The sequence below is a fragment of the Zalophus californianus genome, chromosome 6, assembly GCF_009762305.2.
Source record: "Zalophus californianus isolate mZalCal1 chromosome 6, mZalCal1.pri.v2, whole genome shotgun sequence".
Classification (NCBI taxonomy): Eukaryota; Metazoa; Chordata; class Mammalia; order Carnivora; family Otariidae; genus Zalophus; species Zalophus californianus.
In genome coordinates this window covers 144,700,714-144,723,881 of record NC_045600.1, presented here as the reverse complement: position 1 = coordinate 144,723,881, position 23,168 = coordinate 144,700,714, and the positions used below count along the sequence as shown (strand labels likewise).

The 23,168-nt window shown below is 58.4% G+C and overlaps 1 protein-coding gene across 5 annotated transcripts in view; it reads left to right on the top strand.

Annotated features, from left to right (window-relative positions):
- The window catches only part of LOC113909733 (cell migration inducing hyaluronidase 1), a 134,712-nt gene that overhangs the window by 99,477 nt on the left and 12,067 nt on the right, over nucleotides 1–23,168 (top strand). For 4 of the 5 annotated variants that reach the window (XM_027571231.2, XM_027571230.1, XM_027571229.1 and 1 more), the window contains 11 exons: nucleotides 693–868; nucleotides 2,535–2,744; nucleotides 10,494–10,699; nucleotides 11,359–11,428; nucleotides 12,169–12,297; nucleotides 14,471–14,556; nucleotides 15,439–15,570; nucleotides 16,540–16,575; nucleotides 16,657–16,812; nucleotides 19,945–20,125; nucleotides 21,195–21,410. In XM_027571231.2, coding sequence (XP_027427032.1) covers nucleotides 693–868; nucleotides 2,535–2,744; nucleotides 10,494–10,699; nucleotides 11,359–11,428; nucleotides 12,169–12,297; nucleotides 14,471–14,556; nucleotides 15,439–15,570; nucleotides 16,540–16,575; nucleotides 16,657–16,812; nucleotides 19,945–20,125; nucleotides 21,195–21,410 — 1,598 coding nt within the window. The remainder of the gene's footprint in view (nucleotides 1–692; nucleotides 869–2,534; nucleotides 2,745–10,493; nucleotides 10,700–11,358; nucleotides 11,429–12,168; nucleotides 12,298–14,470; nucleotides 14,557–15,438; nucleotides 15,571–16,539; nucleotides 16,576–16,656; nucleotides 16,813–19,944; nucleotides 20,126–21,194; nucleotides 21,411–23,168) is intronic. The other variant, XM_027571232.2, reaches the window with a different exon arrangement.

The window sequence follows — 23,168 nt, the reverse complement described above, 5'->3', positions numbered from 1 at the left end:
GCTGGAGGAGAATTAAGTGGATTTGAGCAGACTGAGGGAGCGAGGCAGCTATGGGTCACCGGTTCAGGGACTCGAGTGGCACAAAGGGGACTGACATTAGCTGCAAGAGTAGCTGAGTTGGGCAGAAAAGGTCTTTTAATAACTTTTTAAGGATAGGAGGTCTGGATGAGTTTGGAAGTAGAACATAAGGAACCCACACGAGGGAAGAAGAGAAGTTACGGAGTCCAGGACCCTAAGACTGTAGGAAGGGATGGGGTCAGGAGTACAAGGGAGAGAGCACCCTGTCCTCGGGCCTGGCCCACCAGGACACAGCCACATTCCAGTCCCAGGGAAGGAGCGAGAGCAGGGGCCGCCCGCGGCTTCCGCTCATCCTGTGACCACACCAGCAGGGAGTCTGGGAAGCGCGGTTCTCCCCGGGAGCATACGTCGAGCTCAAACACAGGAGGCCCCAGTACCAGCAAGCAAAAGGGGGGACCCATACTGGGGGACAAATAGCCATTTCTGCATGGGCTTCAGATGTGAGTCTGCATGGCTGTGAATCCCAGCTCTTCTTTTAGGCCAGGAAAGAAGAGTCTGCGTGGGCTTCCTTCTTCTGTAACATGGGACCAGGGGAGCCCCGGGGACCACCGTGCACACAGGTGGGGTGATACGTAAGCAGCAGTGGATTTCCCACCCACCCCTTTCTGCCCTAGGGAAGCCGCTGTACCTGCACATCGGGGAGGAGATAGACGGTGTGGACATGAGGGCTGAGGTCGGGCTGCTGAGCCGGAACATCGTGGTGATGGGGGAGATGGAGGACAGATGTTACCCTTACAACAACCATGTCTGCAACTTCTTCAACTTCGACACCTTTGGGGGCCACATCAAGGTATGGGTCCGCCCGACCAGGAGCATTCTCGCGCTGCCAGCCTGGCAGGGACCCTGGCTGGGGAGGGCACGGGAGCAGGAGGTAGGACAAAGGGCAGGGACCTTCTGGAAGGCGAACCTCTGCTGTCCAGTGTGCTGTTCCGGCTGTTGAGCCCTGGCTGGAAGACAGGAGGGGGCCACCTTGGGGATGGCCGTCCACTCCCCGGCCACACGCCACCCTGGGCTCCCTGCCTCCACGGCTTCCAGCCCCCGTTCCTGCTCTCGCTCCCTTTCTCCAATGCCTCACCCCAGTCATCTCCCAGAAGAGCTGGCATTTCACCCACACAAGTCACGCTTACCATAGACCCATGAATACCCAGACACGCGAGCAGGCAGGGGAGACGAGCTGGACGTCGGAGCGTTTACCAAGAGATGGAGGCAAAGAGGGAGCTGGCTCACGACGGAGTTCTGCCGCCCAGGGAAGAGTGGTGGTCAGCGGTGTGCGGTCAGTGGTCCGCGAGAGCTCCCGGCTTCCTAGCATGGGGCTCACAGGGGAACGCTGTCTGCACCCTGTCTAAAGAGTCGTTACCCAGCATGCTGAATGTCACGACGCCCCAAAGCTGTTCGTGCGGCCGTCGCTTTCAATGACTTAGGATCGAAGCCGACAGACTATTGGTGTCTCGGAGTTTTGTGAGGACAGGGCTCTTGAAGCCGCCACTGTGTGCTATCAGGATAAGACTTCCTGGTGCCCTAACTGAAGGAAGGAGCGGAACCTGCGGAGTGCACAGTGGGAGCCCTACTGGTGTTGGGCGGCCCCATATCACATGTGGGCTCCCAGCATCCACAGCCCCTGCTCGCTCAGCAGGGCTCCCTGGTCACCATAGCCTCCAGAAGCACTCGCTCGTGTTCCCGGTCAGGCTCTGGGGGTGAGGGGGGCCAGGGCTTGTGCAGAGACTCATCAGAGAGACGAGAGCCTGTTTCCAATTCTGAGAGCGATCGCTGAGCCTTCAGGGTCCCCTTCCTGCTTTGCCCAAATGAGGCCTCAGGATGCCCCTTCCCGAGTGGCATTCCGCTTGACACGTGCTCTGGGAGGACTGTTAGCATGTCCTTAAGATCTGCCTACTCTAGGAGCAGCTGGCTGAGCCCCGCTTCTGACAAGAGTCATTTCCACAGTGTGCTTTTACAGTGGGTTCTTGGAGTGGAGACATCCACGGTGGTGCACACAGAGCACCCCATGGCTCGCCCACGCTACCGGGGTCAGGGGCTGATGGAGAGTCCCAACTCAGCATCCCCATCCTTCCACCGGGAGGGCCCGCAGACCGTGGGCAGAGCACAGGCTCCTTCTGCCCCTGGATGCCCAGCCTCGGGCCAGCCTCGGGCCAGCATATCTTGGGGTTCCCCCTTCCTTGTGACACTCAGTGACTTAGGAGGGAGGGTGGGAGTGGAGGCCAGCCCCAGCTGTTCCAAGCAGTTCACTGTCTCGGAACATCCGTGAGTTATCCAAAGCGCCTCGGCACCCGGGTGGTGAGAGGGCCAGGGGCCTTAACCCGTCTGCAGGTCATATGTTGGATTCGCTGCGTGGCCGAGGCAGGGATCAGCGAGGCACTTTGCATGTTTGGGACGCGGCCCCGGCGAGGGGGTCGGGGGCACCTCACACACCCTTCTGACCCTCGCCTCCCCTCTGGCAGTTTGCACTGGGCTTTAAGGCTGTGCACCTGGAGGGCGTGGAGCTGAAGCACATGGGACAGCAGCTGGTGGGGCAGTACCCCATTCACTTCCACCTGGTGGGCGACGTGGACGAGAAGGGAGGCTACAACCCGCCCACGTACGTCCGCGAGCTCTCCATCCACCACACGTTTTCTCGCTGTGTCACCGTGCACGGCTCCAATGGCTTGTTGGTAAGTGCCTCCTTCCCGGGAAAGCGGAGGGCCCGTCACTGCCCCGTCCTCCAGGCCCCTTCCTCCAAACCGTCCGTGCTGGACGGGTGTTTGGATCTGGACATTTCATCTGGGGCCATTGGGGGTTGAACCATCCTTGGCCTCGAGTTTAGAATGCTGTCAGTTGAGAGCAGAAAGAGAAAACAGGGCAGGTGTGTGTCGTGCCTCTTTGGAGAGATGGGCAGGCCGAGGATCTTTCCATGGCTCTGTGGCAAGACAGATCCGCTAATGCAGACAAGGGCTCTTGCCAGGCTCTGCACCGTTGCCTCAGACTTGCGGTGGCTGCAGGGGCCCTTTGCTCTTGCTGCACCAAGCATCCTCCGGAGCGGACACTGCTGGGAGGAATGGCTTCATTCCAAGGAGGCATATGTGCCAGAGGCTGGTCTGGGTTTGCACAGCTGGTTTTGACACTAAACTGATTGTTATTTAAATAAGAACTAACTTATGGGGCGCCCAGGCGGCTCAGTCACTGGAGCATCAGACTCTCGGTTTTGGCTCAGGTCATGATCTCAGGGTCCTGGGATCGAGCCCCGTGTGGGGCACCATGCTTAGCAGGAAAACTGCTGGAGATTCTCTCCCCCTCTCCACCCGCCCAGCCCTCTCCCCTCACCTCCCTCCCTGGCACTCTCTCGCTCACGCTCTCCCACTCTCTAAAAAGAAAATAAGTAAATGTACTAAACTTATATCCTCTAGAAACTTTAAAAACCGGATATTATAAGCTGAAGAATCCAGATTGTGTTTTGTTTGGCTTATGAAGTGTTTATAGAAACATTCGATCATCTTTACACTAAACTGATAATTTTACACTAAACCAACCTTTCTTTAAACAGACTGAACTTACATCCTACATGAACTTTAAAGCCAGATGTCACAGACAGGCCTCCTGCATGCGGAACCCAGTGATGGGATGTGTTTTGTTTGGCTTAAATGGTATTTAAAGAAACATCTGAATTAGGTTCCATCATTTAAAAATTAAGTGATTTCACACAGAAATCTGGATTCTTGCCTTCTCTGGGAAAGTGGTCCAAGGTGGCGGGTCAGACCCACACTGCTGCGTGGCACAGGGTGCTGGGGTGGGGGGTGTCCTCTACTTCTTTGCAGACCCACCAAGGGGACAGGGGAGAGTACAGGCCCTGGGGCCTCGTCTGGAAGTGCGCGGGTTCAAGAACTTGGCCCACAGGCTGTGAGCTGTGGGCTTCGGGCAAATTGTTTGCCATCTGCAAACCTCTGTCATCCTCCTTGACCAAGTGGGGAAATCACAGCAAACACGGGGGGCTGTGAGGTGCAGGTACCCCAAGGGAGCCCCGGGCCTGGCGCCCAGCTCGCCGGCTCACGTGGCAGCACGCTGCCCGGGAACCAGGGCTGATTCTCCATGGCAGGTGGCAGGAGGGTTGTGGCTGGAATGGTTGCTGAACGTGGGCCTGTTTTCTGGCTCAAGGAAGAAGAAAGGAGAACATGTTGTCCTGGAAGCAGAAAGACAGTAAGATTTACGATAAGTGGGAAATGTCGGGAATGCGGTAGCAGACATAGTGTGAGCTCAGGTCCGGGTTTCCATCTGACTTCTGCCACGGACCAGTTGTGGGACGTGGGCTGGTCACTTTCCCTCTCACACCTGCTTCCTCTTCTGTAAAACAGGGAGGACAGCAGTATGTCTCCCACGTGGTTGTTACAAGAAGTGAGCACAAGACGTGGAAAGTGTGGCACATGTGTGGCCCTGAGGGCAGGTGTGGTCTGTTCTGCTTGTCCACGCGGTTTGCCAAACGAATGCAACGCAGGGACACAGGGGCGACTGAGCTCGGAACATGTGGTAAAAAGAACAGTGTAGAATTAGGAAAGATGACAAGCCTGAGTCTGAGGAGCTCTACTTGCTTTAAGCATTCATTCTAAAGTTCTGTGCTTAAATTTAGCTTCAATTCCCCTACGCTTCTTGCTACAGAAGAGAAAGATGTTGATTCCCAGCAGCCGGGTCGGTGTGAGCGGAGGCTGTCCTGCATCTCAGGGCAGTTGTGCACATAACACACACGCATGCACACACACACACGTGCACAGACACGTGTGCACACGCACGTAACACATGCACAGACACGTGTGCACATGTACATAACGCACACGCGCACAGACACGTGTGCGCATGCACACAACACACACATGCACACATGTGTGCACATACACACAACACACGTGTGCACATGCACATAACACACACGTGCACACACACGCACACGTACCGTGGTCACACGGCCGTTCGTGCATTCGGTTTCGTCATGTGTGCGGTGCCCGGCATGACAAGCAGATCTCATGGTTGTTCAGTTAGAATCCAAGAATGAGAAGGGCTTGGCCACGCTGGTTGCAGCGCGCCTGAGCCGCGAGCCCGGGCCTTGGCCAGAGGAATGGGCTCCTGCAGGAGCAGCGGGGTGGGAAGCGGCGAGGGGCGCCGGAGGCCATGGGAGCGAGCGGCTCAGAGGGATGCAGGCAGGCAGGGGCTGAGAGCAAGCACGGCCCAGGAGCGGCCCTGCGGAACCCGCTCGTTTGGAGCCGCTAGACGGGCCAGTTGCACCCACACCAGACAGACACTTTTGGAGCCAGAGACTTGGACAGGCTCTCGCAACCAGGGCACCCTGGCAGTCCTGCATGTGCCAAGGCCGTTGTTCTGTCCGGCCCCAAGGGATGCTGGCCATCAGACTGGGAGGGAACACACCTCAGCTCCCTGGGTGCCATCCAGACGCCAGGCAGCCTCGCACAGGGCTGGCCAGGGGGCCAGCTGTAGCCTCATCCCAGTGGACACGTAGGGCTCCAGCCGCACTCGGCTCGGGTCCCTGCTGGACGGCCAGACTGGTGGGTGAAGGTCTGGAGCTCACAGACCTGTGTGACACCAAACTGGCATGGCTTAGCATCTGGATGAAGCACAGGCCTCGGACTCCCCGAGCCGAAGAAGCAACAGGACAATGGAGTGCATTCCGCGTCCTCCCCCGAGTGCCACAGGCTGGGGGGAGCTGGGGGTTCGGAGAGGCCCGCCCCCGTAAGTGCTGCGCCACGGGGGCAGCAGGGCCGCCCCGGGAGCTGGGCTCCGCATCGCTAGTTGATATTTGCTCCCTTCACTCTGGCTTGAAGGACCTACCAGTGGCCGGGGCTGTAACTGTGTTTGGAAAGATATTTTTAGCTGACGGGATGAAAGGAGGCCAAATATAGAGACTGGATTCTCATTTAGGCTGCAGAGGCCACTCAGTAGCATCGTGGATGCCTTTACCCTCAGGGCGTCCAGATCTGGACACGCCCGAGACCCCGGACATCCGTCCATGCGTGGGCTTCCCCACCGCCTGCAGACAGACTCCAGTGCCCTCGTCCTCAGAAGACAGCTTCCCCGCCCCCCCACCCCCGGCTCCTCCCCATTCTTGGCCACTTGCTCCTGGAAAGGGCAGTCTGGACTTGACATTCCCGCCAACACCTGCTTCTCATTCCCCTCCTAACTGAGGAGCACACGGGCCTCTCCACATCTGCTCCCTGAGCCCAGAGGATGCTCTTAGGAACCACCGTGCACACCATGAGCTCCTGCTCAACAAACCCACCGCCCCCTCCTCCCCAGACTCCTTGCTCGCTCAAACTGTGCCTGCAGGCATCCACAGAGCCGCCAGCTTGGGAGGACAGAGTCAGAGCAAACCTGCGTTCTAACGATCCAAATGTTCAGAGCCTTGGTTTCCCCGCTGCGCAAAGTGGAGGGTGAGGACACAGCCCATTGCCAAGGCTTTGGGGGAGGATGAAGCCAGGAACACACGTGGCCAGCTCAGCATCGGCAGGCCGTATACGGTCACGGGCCCTCTGTGTCCTGTGCTCTGGGTAAGCCTCCCTGCTTCCATGACATGGTAAGGTGTCCCCCCCAACACACACACACAGAGCAGACTCGGGAGCTTGGCAAACGCCGCGTATGTGTTCTCCCTCCTGCCCCGCACCCTCCCCATGCATGCTGACAAAGTCAAGGCCTACGGTAAAACCACACCGAATGCTGATTATCCTAGAGCCCCAGACCCGTTTAACCACAGAGCCCCCTTCACACGACAGAGCAGAGTCGGGAGATGTCTGTCGTGATACCGACACTGGCGGTAGTGTCTTTGAGACCGGGGGGTCCGCACGGGAGCCCCAGGATGCTGGCAGTTGCGGGGTGAAGCCGGCCCTCAGAGGCAGGCTCTCCTGCCCATCCCCTGCAGGCGGGGCGGTGGGGGGCCTGCGGCGGGCTCCCACTGCCCCTCAGTGTGTGTTTCTGCGCTCTGGGGCAGGACGCAGGGGACCACCTGCCTGTTCTCTACTGGAAACAATGAATCCGTTCCAGAGTTTTCGAGGAAGGTACAAAGACACCAATATGGATTCTGTTTGTTTCCCCCACTCAGTTCCATTTTCAGGGTAAGGAGAGGGGATGAGAGAAGAAAACCCGTCCTTTCCTTCCCCCCCCCCCCCAGTGCATTGGTGAAAATGCATCCAGCACTCTGTGCGGCTCCGGGGCGGCCCACACCTGGCTGCAGCCCCCCACCGTCCAGCCTCAGGGAGACGCCCATCCCACTGCTTTCTCCTGCCCGTGGCTGCGCCCCCTGGGAGCATATGGCGGGAGCCCAGCTCCCTCTCTCCCCGCCCCAGCTCTGGGAACCACGGGCCAGGAGTCTGTTGGCCCCTTCTCCCGGTTTCTGGAATTCAGAGTCTCACTGGCTTCTTGATTCCTGTAGCTGCGCCTGAGCCCCCGGGAGGAACCCACACGGTGGTGCGTGCTTTCCCCAAAAGCGTCCCAGGCCGGGGCTCCTGCTGGCAGATCGGGGGAGAGACGTGCGGGGGAAGAGGGTGGGCGCAGCACCCATCAGCTCAGGGAACAACTGGAAATGGGCCCCAGGCCCCTCTTTCCCTGGCTCCCTTCCTGCTAGCACCTCACCGGGGCTGCCTCCGGGGACTCGGTCCTTCCCGACAGGGGGAGTGTGACCTGGTCCTCTGCCGCCTTTCCCGGCTTCTGTCTGCGCTGTCAGATACTCCTTAAGACTGCAAAAATAGGCTCTTTTCTTCAACGGCTCGAAAAACACAAAATAAGTGGTAGAAGCCTGGAAATTACAGTCTTTCTTTCAATCTGGTTGTATTTGGGGTCATGCTTCTCCCTAGCAGACACGGTATCATAGCCGCCCTAGAAGGCAGAATCGGGCCGGGCCGATTTCTGTTCGTATTTGCTTGTCTTAAGCAGCAGTTTCTTCTTCTTGCCGATGCAGGTTGATCTGCATGGAATGTTCCACTTTATACCTGCTTTCCCAGCTTCGTTTCTAACAGCACCCCTCCTTTGCTCTAAAAAAATGTCCTGGTTCAGACAATAGATTAAAAGGTCGTTTTAGATGAAGCAGTCCCTGAGGGCTGAGAAATTTCCTCCTTCGTAATCTCATGCCTAGACCCCTCCTAACAATAGTTGAAGACTTAAAACAGCCTTTAGGAATGACTTTTAGGACTGACAACCATCAGCAGGGGTGATGTGCAGAAGAAGGAAGGGAAAGATGTGATTTGTGCACGAGAACGGGGCGGGGGCTCCGGGTTAGCGCGCCCAGGGACTTGGCAGCCACCTGCAAACGTGTATTATGTGTCTGGGCGTGCGGCTACAATGTACCGATTTATCTGTCAGTCTTTCTGTCTCAAGCTGTGTCACCGTGTAAATATTCAATTCTGGGAAATGTTCTAAGGCAGAATGATCAGAAACCTAAGAGCCAGATTTTAGAAGGCACCTGTCTCCCAAGGGACACCTGGGCGAGGCCCCAGCAAGTCGGTGGCTGAGCTGAGACTTGAACTTGTATCTTTGGCTCCCCACCCAGCGGCTCCCCCCTCCCTCTACCTCACCGTGCCGTCTCCCCTCCACTCCCTACGCCATCTTCACCCACCCCTGGTGAGAAGGAAGAAATGCAGCACAAAACGAGAGGGCCGGTTTTCCGTTGGGAGTTGCTGACAACAGATTAGCACGCAAGTTATCGAATCGGGTGGTTGGAGAATCGGGTCTCGGCTCTGTCCCGGAACGGGAGGAAGGCGAAAGGAAATGATACTGTGTTAAGGATTAAACGAGATAATGTCTGTAACAGATCCGACACCCAACAAATACTCGTACTTATTATTCCTTTCGATGGGGGTTTTTCTCTCCAGAGCACACCTCAAGGGTCTCGGATGGAGGGAATTTCTCCCTGGGGTGTTGGTTAGAATGAGAATGTCCCCGATTCATCTTTTATTCACGTGCCTTCAAAGAAGGGCCACGCAGGGTGTGATCGGACAGTGGGGTAAGTGGTGCTTAGGATTTTGGAAGAGCCTTGGGCAGGAGGCCCGGGTCTGAACATGGCTCCACCTCCAGGTTTGTGAGCTTGCTGGGACGCCCCGCGCCCCTTCTCTGGACGCCAGTGTCCTCCTCTGTAAGTGGCGGCACGGGGCTTGCCCAAAGCCGTCCCTGCCAGTCCTAGCAGCACCGCTTCCTGCCTTCTCTTTCCCTGCTCTTTGTAACCAGCAGTCCTAGCTCACTGGGACGAAAGGAAGCTGCCCCGTCGGATGACCTTGGTGTTTACCGCCCTGCTCAGTGAAGGACTGACTAGCACTCAAGATCACGCCCTTGCCAGTGACCGAAGATTAGGGAGGGATGTGGAGGGAGCAGAGCTGGCCCGGAACAGGGCCGCCAGTGTGTTTGGATCCTCCCCTTGTGGGGTGAATGGACACAATGAGAAAGCGGGGGTCCCAGCCCTGCCTGCCTTTGAACACATGGGTTGCGCGACCTTGGGCAAATCGCTTAACTTCCTTGAGTCTCATTTTCCTCAGCTCTAACAACAAAACAAAGCAAAAAACCACAACCAAGTGTTCTAGAAATGTGTTAAGACTTCAGCAAGATGAAAAGGACACGAAGGGTCCCGGCTCCGGATGCTTCCAGAGCGTGGCTGCCCGGATGTTGGAGTAGGCAGGCTCTGTCCTCGGAAAGAGTCGGGGGGAGTTGGGCTGTTCACCCTGGATTTGTGCATCCCAACCAGAGGGAACTGTATCACCCCCAAGCCGGGGGGATCTTTGGCAGCGAGTGTCTGAGACATTTTTGGTTGTCCCACCGGGGAGGTGTGCTGCCATGTGGGGAGGGCAGAAGCCTGGGACACCGCTAAACACCCCACAAGGCACAGGGACGGACGGGACGGCCCCTTGAAGTGTTGATGGTACTGAAGGGGGAGTTGTTTCAGGATGGGGTCTGGATGTTCCGGGGCCTGGCCTGCTGGTAGGTAGTTAATTGGTGTGGGTCGAACTGATGTTGTAGGGGAACGGGAGCCTCTCTTAGTGGGGACGGCACTCGGCAGTCGGGCCCTAGAGTAGGGGTGCAGATGGGAGATCTCAGTTAAGATCAGTGGGGTGTTTCTCACCATCGTCAGTGGTCTGCTGCGGACAGGCTAACTTTGACGTGGTGAGCATCCTGTCTCTGGGACATTCGAGTGGAAGCACCATGCCCATTTTGTCAGGGATGTTTGTGGGCCGTCTGGCCTCGGGCAGGGAGTCAGGGCTCCGGCCAGAGACCCTGTAAGGACCTTTTAGTTCTGAGACTGATGTGCCAGGGCCCTCTCCAAGCCTGTGGGGTTCCTCGTGGGACCCAGGGTGCCGCCGATGCCGTGTCACGTTTGCTGAATGAATGCATAGGCACAGGAACACCTGGACGCTGGGTGAGAGGTCCCCCGGTCTTGATCCCCGCAGGTCAAGGACGTGGTGGGCTATAACTCCCTGGGCCACTGCTTCTTCACGGAAGATGGGCCAGAGGAACGGAACACCTTCGACCACTGTCTCGGCCTCCTCGTCAAGTCTGGAACCCTCCTCCCCTCCGACCGTGATAGCAAGATGTGCAAGACCATCACGGAAGACTCCTACCCGGGGTACATCCCCAAGCCCAGGCAGGACTGCAAGTGAGTGCTTCCCCCGCCCACTGCTGCTGCCCCCAGCCCCGAGCCGTGAGCCACAGCAGGCCTGCGCCCTGGAGGGTCCCGCGAGCAGGTGCTCACTCACCCGCCCAGCCGGGCCTCTGACCTCCGCACCCTGGGGCTTCTGAGCAGCTTCTGAGGGCTGCCCCCCAGCCCTCAACCACCCACTGCCCTCAGTCTCTCAGCCGGAGTCCACGGAGGGCCTGCTTCTTCACTTGCCCATGGCCATCATCACAGTGCTCCTCTGAGAAGGCGTGGGCTGCCACCTGGGTGCCACAGTGGGTACCCACGGGCACGGGTCGTACTCCCCCACTTGGAGACAGAGACAGAGACAGGACTGCCCGTGTGATCAGTGTTCCCATGCGGGGCCTCTCCCTGAGTAACGGCCCCCTTCCCGGGCCCCGGTGCCTTCGCTCTATTGTAGAGCCCGGCTCAGACTTCACCCATCAGCTGCCTCCGCCTCATGGACCCACATGCCCCTTTTAAGCTCCAGCACTTTAGGTGCTGAAATGCTCCGCGCTCGCACGAGCAAACTGGGTTTCACAACAAACTGAGGGTTTCTCAAGCCTCTGGTAAGAGGTAAGGGAACCAGCGGCCCATTGGGTGACGCCACGCGATCTCTGTCCCCCCCACCCCACACACAGTGCAGTGTCCACCTTCTGGATGGCCAACCCCAACAACAACCTCATTAACTGTGCAGCCGCGGGGTCTGAGGTGAGCAGAATTGACTCTTCTTTGGCCGGAAGTAAAGGTGGGGGCCGGGGCTGGGCCTGGGACCCGCCAGGTCAGGCTCCGCTGGGGCAAAGGGGTCACATGGACGTGGCTTTCAGTAATGGCCCTGTGCCTTCATCGTGTGGGTGATCAAAGCACTTTACTGAAATGACTGATTATTAGATGCAGACGGGTGTGGCTTGGCGCCGTGCCTGGCCCCACCAGCACTGTCAGCTAAAACAGTTTAATTCTTGCACCAACCCTGCGAGGCAGGTACCCATACCTTCCATCTGCTGGGCGGGGAAGCCAAGGCAGGGAGGGAGAACGTTCCCAGGGGCACGCAGAGGACTCAGACACGGCGTTCTGTCTACACAGCCTTGCTCTCACCCACTCGTCCCTGCCACTGAGCGCCCGTGGGACCCCAAGCAGGTCAGGTGCTGTCTCTGGGCCTCAGTTTCCATAGCTGCTAAAGGAAAGGGAAAAGCCGAGAACATCAGGGACTCAAAGCCAGCCATTTGGAGCCCGTGACCAGTAGAGTAGGACCCGATGAAGGGCTGCCACAGTCAGGGTAGACCCCACAAAATGCATTCGCCAGGGCTTTTTACTGCCTCCCGGAGGCGTGTCCAGGGATGGGCGGTGGGGCCCTTTCAGGGCTAGTGCTAGGTCCAGCCCGAGTAGGGCCCCAGCAAGGAGGAGTCTGCGGGGCTGATCTCTGTGGCTCTCCCCTTGTGCCCCCCCAACAGGAGACCGGGTTCTGGTTCATCTTCCACCACGTGCCGACAGGCCCCTCGGTGGGAATGTACTCCCCAGGTTATTCAGAGCACATTCCACTGGGAAAATTCCACCATAACCGAGCACATTCCAACTACCGGGTAAGTCTTTCCAGACTCCGTCCCCCTGGGCCAGCCTGTTGGTCCTCCTTCTCGGACCTGCAGATCATTAGAGCCGGGACAGCCTCCTGGCTACCGGCGGCAGCCGCCGCATTCCTAGCGCCCGTCTGCAAGAAAACCAAGCAGCCTTTCTCCTCGGCTCCTGGCCATTCTTAGCAAGAATGTCCCGTGGCTGTTCCTGCCTTGGCATCTGGTCGGAGCCAGAAGAAGAAGCAAGATGCGCCTTAGCCCAGGCTGGTAGCAGGGCGGCATCTCCTGGCGGCCGCTGAGCTGGGCACAGGAGTTTCATCTGACAGTTCCCTTGGTGGGGTGGGCGCAGTGTTGACCATGAAGGCTTAGCCTGGCCTGTAAGCTAGAGAAAATCAGGAGGCCGTTCTGAAGGAGGTGGAGGCAGCATGAGCGTCCTCCCCTCTGATCCCTTTGTTTCGTTCCTGGGAAGCGGGGTGCTCCACCCCTGCAGAGCCAAGAGGGCAGGTGGAAAACAGAAGCCCCTCCGTCCAGTGCCACGCTAGGTGCTGGGGACTCCAGGTGAGCCAAGGACGCCCAGCCAGGACTGTAGCTAGGCCGGAGCCATGGGACGCGGAGCTGGGGAGCCAGGCTGAGACCAGAGGTGCCGCTGGGGGGGCAGAGGTGGCCTTGGGGGCGCTGGCGCAGTGCCCAGGGCCCAGAGCGTCCAGGCTGATCTTCTGGTCCAGTCCCTGATGGGACAGATGAGGAAGCTGGAGAGGAACGGATACATGAGGATTTAAAGAAAAAAGCTCAAGCAGGGGGAAGACTGAAGAAGAGAAATCCTCTCTGACCCGGCCCTGCGCACACCTGTGTGGGGCGGGAGAGGGGCCTGTGGGGGGGGGACGCCAGGCAGCACCATGTCCCAGAGGCCGAGCAGGAAGGGTCTCTCAGGGCAGACACGAGGAGGAGCGGTGTCCCCTTGACAGAGCGGGGTTTCTGAGGCTGTTGTGGGCCGTATAAGAGCAGTGTAGAGGGGCGGGGGGGCGGGGGGGTGGCAGCCGAGCAGTGGACAGGCTGTGTTGGCTGCTTGTCAGGACCCCTTCCTCGAGAAGCCTTCTCCTGAGCTGGGAGCTGGGCCAGGGAGTGCCTGGATTGGAGGTAGTGCCTGGATTGGAGGTAGTGCCTGGATGGGAGACCTTAAAAGAAGGGGGCCGTGTGCGGGACAGGATGTAGGCAGGGACTCACGGGCACGGGTGGAGGGATGGGCGGGGTGAGGCGGGAGCGAGCAAGAACCCTGAGCTGCACTGATTGGATGGAGCCCTGGGCTTGGTGCCCGCCCCCCAGCTCCCCATGAGCCCCGCCCCTGCGCCCAGTGGGTGAAGGTCCTGTCTGGGGTTAGGGTCCTGGTCTGGGGCGATCGTCTGGGGCCAGCACGGAGACTCCCGAGTCCCCTGAAATCAGTGTTCTTAGCCCGTCTTAACGGAGGCCACAGCTGGGGCTTGGGGGCCGAAGGTCATGGCCGGTGAGCAAGCAGCTGGGGATCTAGCCCCTCATCTTCCAAACCACATCACCCGACTTAAGAACACACTAGTCAGAGTGGCCTCTGCTTACTGGAGAAGGGAGCCTGGGTCTGGGCCTTCCCGGGAGGCCGAGAGTCCCCTCACTGGGAGGCCCTGACTCCCATGCGGGCGCCCAAGGCTGACCACGTAAACACCTTCAGAGCCAAACAGGAATGTGAGGTTCTGCCCTCGAGTCAGGCAGGAGCCCAGGCAGGACTGTGGGAGGATCCCAGACCCCCGCCCCAGGGTGGAGACGAGATAGAAGTTCAGCAGTTCCTCCAAGTCACTGCAGACACATTTCCCTCGCCCTTGATGTGGGGCCCGGGCTTATAACTGCCCAGAGCAAGGCGAGTTCTGGGCACAGACTTAGCTGCATGGCCCTAGACAAGGCGCGTAACCCTCCAGACGTCAGCTTCGTCATACACGCCTCCGGGAGCACACCTTATTCCAGATTCGCTCTGAGCAATGCAGCGCAATACAGGCTCCCCACCTCCCTCACTGCAGACCCCTCACCTCCGTTAATGCGTCCTGACAGCACAGCTGGTTTCACTGGAGCGTGTAAGAGTGTGCGGGGAGGCTGGGCATGAGGAGGTGCCTGCAGCCTGGGAGTGGAAGGGACCGTGTCCCTGACTGTGCCCTCCCCACAGGCTGGCATGATCATAGACAACGGAGTCAAGACTACTGAGGCCTCCGCCAAGGACAGGCGGCCCTTCCTCTCCATCATCTCTGCCAGGTAGTCACCCCCTGGGAAGGCACACACTCCCTGCTGACCTCCTGACCCACCGCCATCCTCTTCGTTCACTCATTCATTCACTCATTCATTCATCAAATATGTAGGGAGCACTTTCTACATCCTGGACATGGAGCTAGCTGCTGGGGTAACGTGGTGAAAATCTGAGCAGGGCAGAGTCTGCATTAGGGCTTAGGCTGCAGCAGCTGCAGGGAAATAGAAATCTCTAGAGGTTCCTGGATCCCTCAGCAAAAGCCAGTACCTGGTACGTCGGCAGGTTGGGCTGGGATCTAAAAGGGGAAGGGAGAAGTCAGGGAGAACTGCACCGTCGGGTTCGTGGGAAGGGACAGAGCTCAGCCGGAGGCCGGGGGCCGCTTTCCGAAGGTGCTGTCAAAACCTCAAGGTTATTAGACAGCCCAGTGCCCTTAAAAGAGGCCGAGGTGCTTGGCTAGCCTCAGCAGTGAGTGGCACTGGAGGCGTGACACCGTGGCTGGAGGGCGTGTGCTGGTCTGGACACCACTGAGCCCCGCTCAGCGCTCCGCTTCGGAGCCCATGGGCTGGAGCCCAGAGCAGGCGTGAGGCCCAGGGTCCCCCAAGTCAGCGGGGGGCTGGGCATCTCAGGGCCTCCTTCCCAGCCCCAGGGGCTGCATGGCACGCCGGGATTGGGCCCGGCTGGCTAGACTTCCCTCTGCACCATGACCTGCCTCGGCCCGCGGGGGGCGGGGGCTCCTGGGCCCGCGGGGGGGTGGGCCCTGGAGGAGAGACCCTCGCTTCGGTGCCGGCGCCCAGGCAACGTGAGCCGGCTGCTGGGTGGGGAGGAGCTCACGGCCAGAAGGGGGGTCCGTCCAGGACTGCCACCTGTGCCCTCCCCACGGTGCCTTCCAGGTACAGCCCGCACCAGGATGCCGACCCGCTGAAACCCCGGGAGCCCGCCATCATCAGACATTTCACCGCCTATAAGAACCAGGACCATGGGGCCTGGCTGCGCGGCGGGGACGTGTGGCTGGACAGCTGTCGGTGTGAAGAGCCGTGGGGTCTCGGACAGGGAGGGGGTGGTGCCCCCCCCCCCCCACGGGGGGAGAGGAGAGCAGGGCAGGGAGGAAGCAGACGCACAGACCCTTGGCCTTCTGGTCCCCCCCCAAGCAGAGGCATATGCCCCCCCAGCCAGCAGTGACCCCCCCAAGACCCCCTAAAAACAGCATATGCAGGTGCTCTGGGTCATCAAACAGTCCCTGGGTGAGGCTCTCTCAGCCACAGAGCCAGTCAGTGAAAGGAGGAAAGAAGGAGGAAGCCAGCATGTTCTGGGCACCTGCTGTGCACTGAATCCTTGGTGGTCTTTGTTACTGTGCTTCTTGAAGGTACAAATTATCACCTCCATTTTGGAGAGGGTAAACTGAGGCTGAGTCTAGTGACCTTCCCAGAAGGTCACACAACGAGTAAGTGGTTGAACAGGGGCTTGAAATTGCAACTCACTGGACTCCAAAGCATGGCCACAGTGTAATTGTGACCGTGGGTCTTGCCCTTCCCAGTAGCTGCCTGACCACTGGGAAATTGGAATCCGTCTGTCCTTCTTGCTGTGGCTGAAATGGGAGTGGGGATGGCTGGGGGGGGGAGGGGGCGGAATGGAACCGTATCCACGTAGCCTGTCTTTACCTGGTGCGGGACTCAAGAGTGGCCAGGTCCTCCCAGATCCAACCTCGCACCTAGCCCTGGAGTCGTGGGCAGGGACGGGTGGCAGAGGGAGGCTCACGGAGCCTGGGGTGCGTGCTGCTGATGCAACGTGGCCCCAAACGCTGAGCGCATGTTTGCAAGCAGACACTGAGTGGGAGAACCCACAGCTCCTGCAGCAAACCCCGTGCTAGGTAAAGCCTGCCTCCCCACACAGCGTCCACTGAGTGATGCCAGGGACAGGGAAGGGTCCTTCCCTCTGCAGCTCCCCTGCGTGGGGAGTGAGAGCAGGCTCTGACCATCCACTCTTGTCCCCAGGTTTGCTGACAATGGCATCGGCCTGACCCTGGCCAGGTAAGGGCAACCGTCGTTGTGCTGGGCGCTCTGTGGGAAGCCGGCTCTGGACAGCTCACCCCAGACATCTTCCCCTTACAGTGGTGGGACCTTCCCCTATGATGATGGCTCCAAGCAGGAGATAAAGAACAGCCTGTTTGTTGGCGAGAGTGGCAACGTGGGGACAGAGACGATGGACAACAGGATCTGGGGCCCCGGCGGCCTGGACCACAGGGGGAGGACCCTCCCCATAGGCCAGTAGGTTTGCAGCCGTGGCAGCTTCCTTGTTCCGTCGGTGGAGGGAATGACGCTCGCGTGTGATTTCCACCTGCTGGCTGTGAATTCCTCTGTTACCGGTCAGAGAAATCACTGAATCTAAAGATGTTAGCCAGCAGTGGGGTGAAATCGAGAACAGCAGAGAGAAATTAAAAAAAAAAAAAATGAACCAGTGTTAGAGACCAGTCCACAGGGCCGCATGACGATCGGAATGCAGTGTGGGGTTCTGGGGCCACGTCAGTGGCAGTTCAGTGTCCGGGCTCAGCGACCACAGCTCCTTCCTCCTCTGACAGCGCATTGCCCCCACTTCTGAGGATGGCGGACAGACAGACTCAGGCCAATGAGGATAACCAGGAGGGCGACAGAACCCGGTGCCATGTGGCACGCAGACGGGGAGCTGCAGTCAGGAGAAGGGAGCATATTCAGGAGAACAGCACAGGAGGTGTTGTCACGCATCCTCGGGGCTGCCAGGCACATTCAAGACAAAACTCATTCCCCACGAGCCCTAGGGGTTCGAGTGAGTGTAGTGCAGGAAGGAACTTCCGCTGGTCGTGCTTGTTCATCCACAGAATCGTAGGGCTGTATGGAGGGGTCGTGGGCTCTCTGCTGCAGGTGGAGTTCAAGGCAGGGGGGTGGGGTGGGGAGACAACAGGTGGTCGGAGCAGGGGGTGACCTGGAGGGTTGACCCGCTCGTAGAGCAAAGGGACTCAGTCAGTTCCTCAGAGAGCCTTGTGGCGGGGGGCGGGGGGGGGGGTTCCGAGAGAGGACATATCTCCCCCGTCTGATGGTGATTCTGCTCCAACGTGAATCTGAACCAGACAGCAAGGCCCTGAGCCGGCCAGCAGTGCAGGGAGACCTGCTCTCTGAGTGCTGAGTGTTCCCCGGGCGTCTTCCCTTTCTCCAGGGAAATGTAATCCCTGCCTCTATGGGCAGGACACGGCCTGAAGCTCCCACCACAGTGATGTGGGCTTTGCAAGGATTTTGTAGACAGAATCCTAGCCTCCGCTGGCACAAGCCATCAGGAAGCCCTTGTTTTCGTCTGGCCTAAGTGCTGCGCCCGTCCCTTTGGGTCATTTTTATGAGCAACTCTGCATCTGCATATTTGGGGTTGCTTTGCTGAGGGTTACCAGCTTCCCAGGGCCAGAATGTTCTGATGACGTCCAGGGGCGAGTTTGTTTATGGAGGCCTGACGGTTCTGCCAAAGCAGGCAGGTTCCTCACCCCGTGTTCGTGAGTGGGGACTCCTTGGCCCCGGTGATCCGTCCTGAACAGGCCTAGGCTGGGCTCAGAGGAAAATGAGTCTACACTCTATGTACACAGCTAGTAAGGGTGAGTGGTCTCCAGAGTGCCTGAAATGGAGGCGCCCCACGAGAACTAGGGTTTGAGGCGCTGATGCTAATTGATTCCATCTACAGATGCAGAAATGCGGGAAGTCCTTGGTGTCCACTGAAGGCGCAGGCCAAGACTGGTGTGATCAGGGCTGTCCTCGGGGAACCGCATCTGGGCAGGGGGGCCCAAGGTGGAGGATGGGGGACTGCGGAGTATGGCCTGTCCCTGGGGACAGACCCTCTCCTGTGTTCACTCCCCTCCTGCTGCCCTTCCTCCTTCACGTCAGCTGTGGGAGGAGGGGGCCCGGCCCGGAGGCAGTAAAGGCATACCAACTGGGCTTGAAGAATGAGCGAGCCTAGATTTGGGGCCACCAGGAAGCCTAGCCAACCCCTCTCAGGGCTTGTTTGGGAGTCGGAGGCAGATGAGGGGTGTCTCTGAGCCCCTGCCCTCTGCTGGGCCCAGTGGCCCATTCTCCAGTCCCTTCTATACCTCCGCCTCTGAGCGTGTGGCCTCCCCCCATCCCTTCCCTGAGGCCTGGTGATCAAGGCCTTCCTGGGGTCCTCTGGCAGCCCACACTCTTGCCCCCCCAGGGGGGGCCTGCCTCTCTTCGAGGGATGCTCAGAAGCTTATGCACCGTTATCTTACCACATAATGGTCACCTTCCATTCTGTCCCAGACCCCAGAGACTTGCAATCGAAAGGCTTACTCAGACAAAACTCGGTTGGGTTTTAATCTGATTAAGTTTTTATGGCAACTGAGACAAAGGCGATAATGACTAATGGCTCTAGTCTCCTAAGGGGCATAATACTACCATTCTGTAGCAATATTTACAGTATTTACCCAATGACTCTTCACAGAATGGAAAAATTGGGGGAAGTACTTGAATAGAGGGCAATTCCCCAAACCCCAAACCAGCAACTAAACAGATATCCATCCACCCATCCACCCATCCATCCATCCATCCATGCATCCATGCATCCATCCATCCATCCTTCCTTCCATCCATCCATCCATCCATCCATCCACCCATCCATCCATCCATCATCCATCCATCCATCCATCCTTCCTTCCTTCCACCCATCCATCCATCCATCCATCCATCCATCCATCCACCCATCCATCATCCATCCATCCATCCATCATCCATCCATCCATCCATCCATCCTTCCTTCCTTCCACCCATCCATCCATCCATCCATCCATCATCCATCCATCCATCCATCATCCATCCATCCATCCATCCATCCTTCCTTCCTTCCACCCATCCATCCATCCATCCATCCATCCATCCATCCATTCATCCATCCATCCATCCATCCATCCTTCCTTCCTTCCATCCATCCATCCATCCATCCATCCATCCATCCATCCATCATCCATCCATCCATCCATCCATCCATCATCCATCCATCCATCCATTCATCCATCATCCATCCATCCATCCATCCATCCTTCCTTCCTTCCATCCATCCATCCATCCATCCATCCATCCACCCACCCATCCACCCACCCATCCATCCATCCATCCATCCATCCATCCATCCATCCATCCATCCATCCAATAAGTCATCTGACAATCATTTATTGACATTTACTCTATCTGTAAATGTTATCTCAGTGAATTAATTAATGAATCAATAATGCCCTGCAGTGAGGGGTTGCTGGAGGTGGGGATCAGGAATGGTTTACCCAGGAAGTCTCTGTTTTCATCCACCTTGGAGGGTGCAGACAACTCCATGGCATAACATGGCGATCAGCCTGACATCGGACTTCCTTAACTCCATAGGAATTTTCCGATCCGAGGAATTCAGTTCTATGACGGCCCCATCAACATCCAGAACTGCACTTTCCGCAAGTTTGCGGCCTTGGAGGGTCGGCACACCAGTGCCCTGGCCTTCCGGCTGAACAACGCTTGGCAGAGCTGCCCTCATAACAACGTGACCAACATTGCCTTTGAGGACGTCCCGGTGAGTGAGGTGCTGGGGCAGGCTCCCAGCAAATCCAGACTCTGGGCGGTGATTCACAAGTCCCCCAGGGCTGGAGTTTGAGCTGTTGCCACCACCACAGGGAATGAACAACTTCCTCCAAGCAGGCTGGGCCACGTCCCAGCCTGTCGGCATCCAGACTGGAAAAGTACAAGTGTAGGTTGCCCCACAGGTCAAGTCTGGCTACGTAAATGCCCGCTTGCCCTCACCCTGCTCCAACCCCCTAGAGCCTCTGCAGGGGCTCCTGCCAGACTCAAGGGCCTGAGATTGTTCCTCCAAGGGCCTTGGTTTTGACCTCCTGAGTCTCGTGACAGGGCCACCTGAGTGGGTACAATTAATCTAAAATCCCAGGGTTTCCAAGGCCCTCTTTGCTAAAGGTGCTCTGCTCATCTCTCCCGGAGAGTGAACGGGGTCCCCCCGGACACAGACAGGTGCCGGCAAGGAGCTGCGGTGAGGAGAGCAGGACAGAGGGTTGCCCCTTGGGGCTGGGCAGGGCCAGACGGCCTGGGGCATTTACTCTGGGTTACGGACCTCCCAGAACTTTCTCTTCCTCCCCCTGGTCCTCCTCTGGGCCTGCCCTTGGCCTGTCTGCCCAGCACTGGTGGGCCGAGGGGAAGGAGTGAAACTTGTTACTTCATTTCTTTACTCAGGCCACTGAGGCCTGGGAGAGGTCAGTCTTGGAGACCTCCACGGCTGGTGTTGAAAGACTGTCTTGATAAAACAGCACGTACACACACACGCACCCTGCGTCCCCTCCACGCATCGGAGCACTCTGCAGGGTCCCCCACAGCAGCCGGGCCTCCTGTGGGCGGAGGCCAAACGGACATGTTGCGTCTAGAGCTGAGGCCGGTGAGCGTCTGGCTGTTTGTCTGGCTTCCTCTGTGAGGTCAGCCGGGAGGTCAGCCGTGAGGTCTCCTGCAGCGCCCAAGAGCGTCTTGGCTTTGGCCAGGGTGTCATGTCAGCGGGAATCGGAAACTTCTCCCTGGCCTGATGACGGCCGCCGTTTCCCTTCAGCTCTGGCCCAGGCCTCACTTTCCTGGGCTCTGTTTAGATTACTTCCAGAGTGTTCTTCGGAGAGCCCGGGCCCTGGTTCAACCAGCTGGACATGGACGGGGATAAGACGTCACTGTTCCATGATGTCGATGGCTCTGTGTCCGAGTACCCGGGGTCCTACCTCACCAAGGACGACAACTGGCTGGTCCGGCACCCAGACTGCATCAATGTCCCCGACTGGAGAGGGGCCATCTGCAGCGGCCGCTACGCACAGGTGGGGAGGCCAGGGCGCCCCTGGGGCCACCCATCCCGCCCCCACCCCCCAGTCCTGTGATGAGGAGCGCGGGCCTGCCGCAGGCCTGGCTCTGTGCTGAGCAGGAGATTTGGGTGTCTCTCCTCTCCGATTTTTCTTTTTCTCTTTCCTCCTCACCCGGTAGAGTTTTCAAAAAGTCAGAGTGAAAACACTTCATAGGCAGAAAGCAGAAGGCCTTGGAAGGGGGCACTCTGAGGCCAAGGGCTTGGATAAAGTCAGGCCCCAGGGCATCGAGTCGGCCTGAAGATGTGGGCAGAGGTGAAACCCACTCCTCATCTGTGAAATGGGGATAATAGCTGAACCTCCTTAACGAGGCTGTGGGCGTGGGTTCATATACGGATGTGAAGTGCTCCACCAGCCTCAGCCGCCAGAACTGTGGTGCAAACCATGCGTGTGGTCTCAAGTCATCTAGAAGCTGTGTCAAGGCTAGGAAGAAAGAAACAGGGGAAATTAATTTGAATAGTATTTAATAATGTATTTTAACAGCACACTCAGAATACTATCGTCTCAACATGTAATCGATGCATAAAAATCATCAGTAAGGCACTTTACATCTATGTATTTGTCTTCCTGTTCGAAGTCTTCAGAGTCCCCACACCATTTGGGTGTAAATTTTCAACAAAGTGGAAGCGAGTCCCACGGAAATGATAAAGTCACGTTTAGCGGGAAAGTATTTTACACTGCCTTCAGTTTGAAATCTAAATTAATTAAAATGAAATTTAAAATGCAGGTTCTCAGCCACGCTGGTCACGTTTCCAGCACTCTGTGGCCCCGCGTGGCCAGTGGCTGTTGTATGGAACAGCACGGGGAACATGGTAGAACCGAAAACCTTCGTTAGCTATGATGATGCTCCCTTAGTTAGTACGTGGCTGGTGAATAAAGGAGGAGGCATGCCCAAGAGAATGAAGGTGTTACAGGTGGGGGAGCCCGGCGAGCCCAGTGGCCCCGGAGGGGGGACGTGAGTGTGAAGAAGGAGGTCGTCCTTGGGACCACCTGCCGGCAGGTACTGCGGGCATGAGGAATGGGGGTCGGGGGGGCAGTGAGAAGGGAGCTGCAGGAAGTCTGGGGTCTGGGAGAGATGGGACAGGGAGCTGGCGCCAGAGAGGGGAAGGGGCCCCGGGGCCAGGTGGGCACTCAGAGTCTGGGGTGCCGGAGAGACAGGCGCCGGTGGAGTAGGAGGACCGGCGGGGGGGACAGGGCCGGGCTCAGGGCAGGAGGTCGGGGCCTCTGTGCGATAGAAGGAGAGGCCGGATGGTGGGCTGAGGAGGGTGGTCCCCGCAGAGAGCCTAAGGGTGGGAAGAGGGGCCGGGAGGGTGGGGGTGCCAACCAGAGGCTGGGAAAGCCGGGTGGAGCCTGGAGCCAGGGCAGGGGAAGGGCGCCCGCCTCCCTGCTGGAGAGCCCCGGGGGGAGGTGGGCCCGTGGAAGGATCCGGAGAGGCTCCTGCGGCCTGCCTGCCCGGGGCGAGGGATGCGATGCTGGGGGAGCTGTAGGCGACCTGGCCCCTTTGGGAAGGCACGCCGGGAGGTGGGGTCAGAGTTTGCGGATAGACGGGATCGGGTCCTGAGGAATCAGAGGGTGGCGGAACCCTGGGCCCTCGTGCCCCGAGGGCGGGCCCTCCTTGCGGCGGCCCTGGGCGGAGCCTCCCACCCTTTCCTTCCCACACGTTGCTTGTCTTCTTGCAGAAATGCTCTGAGCGTTAGCACTTGCCCAGGTATCCGG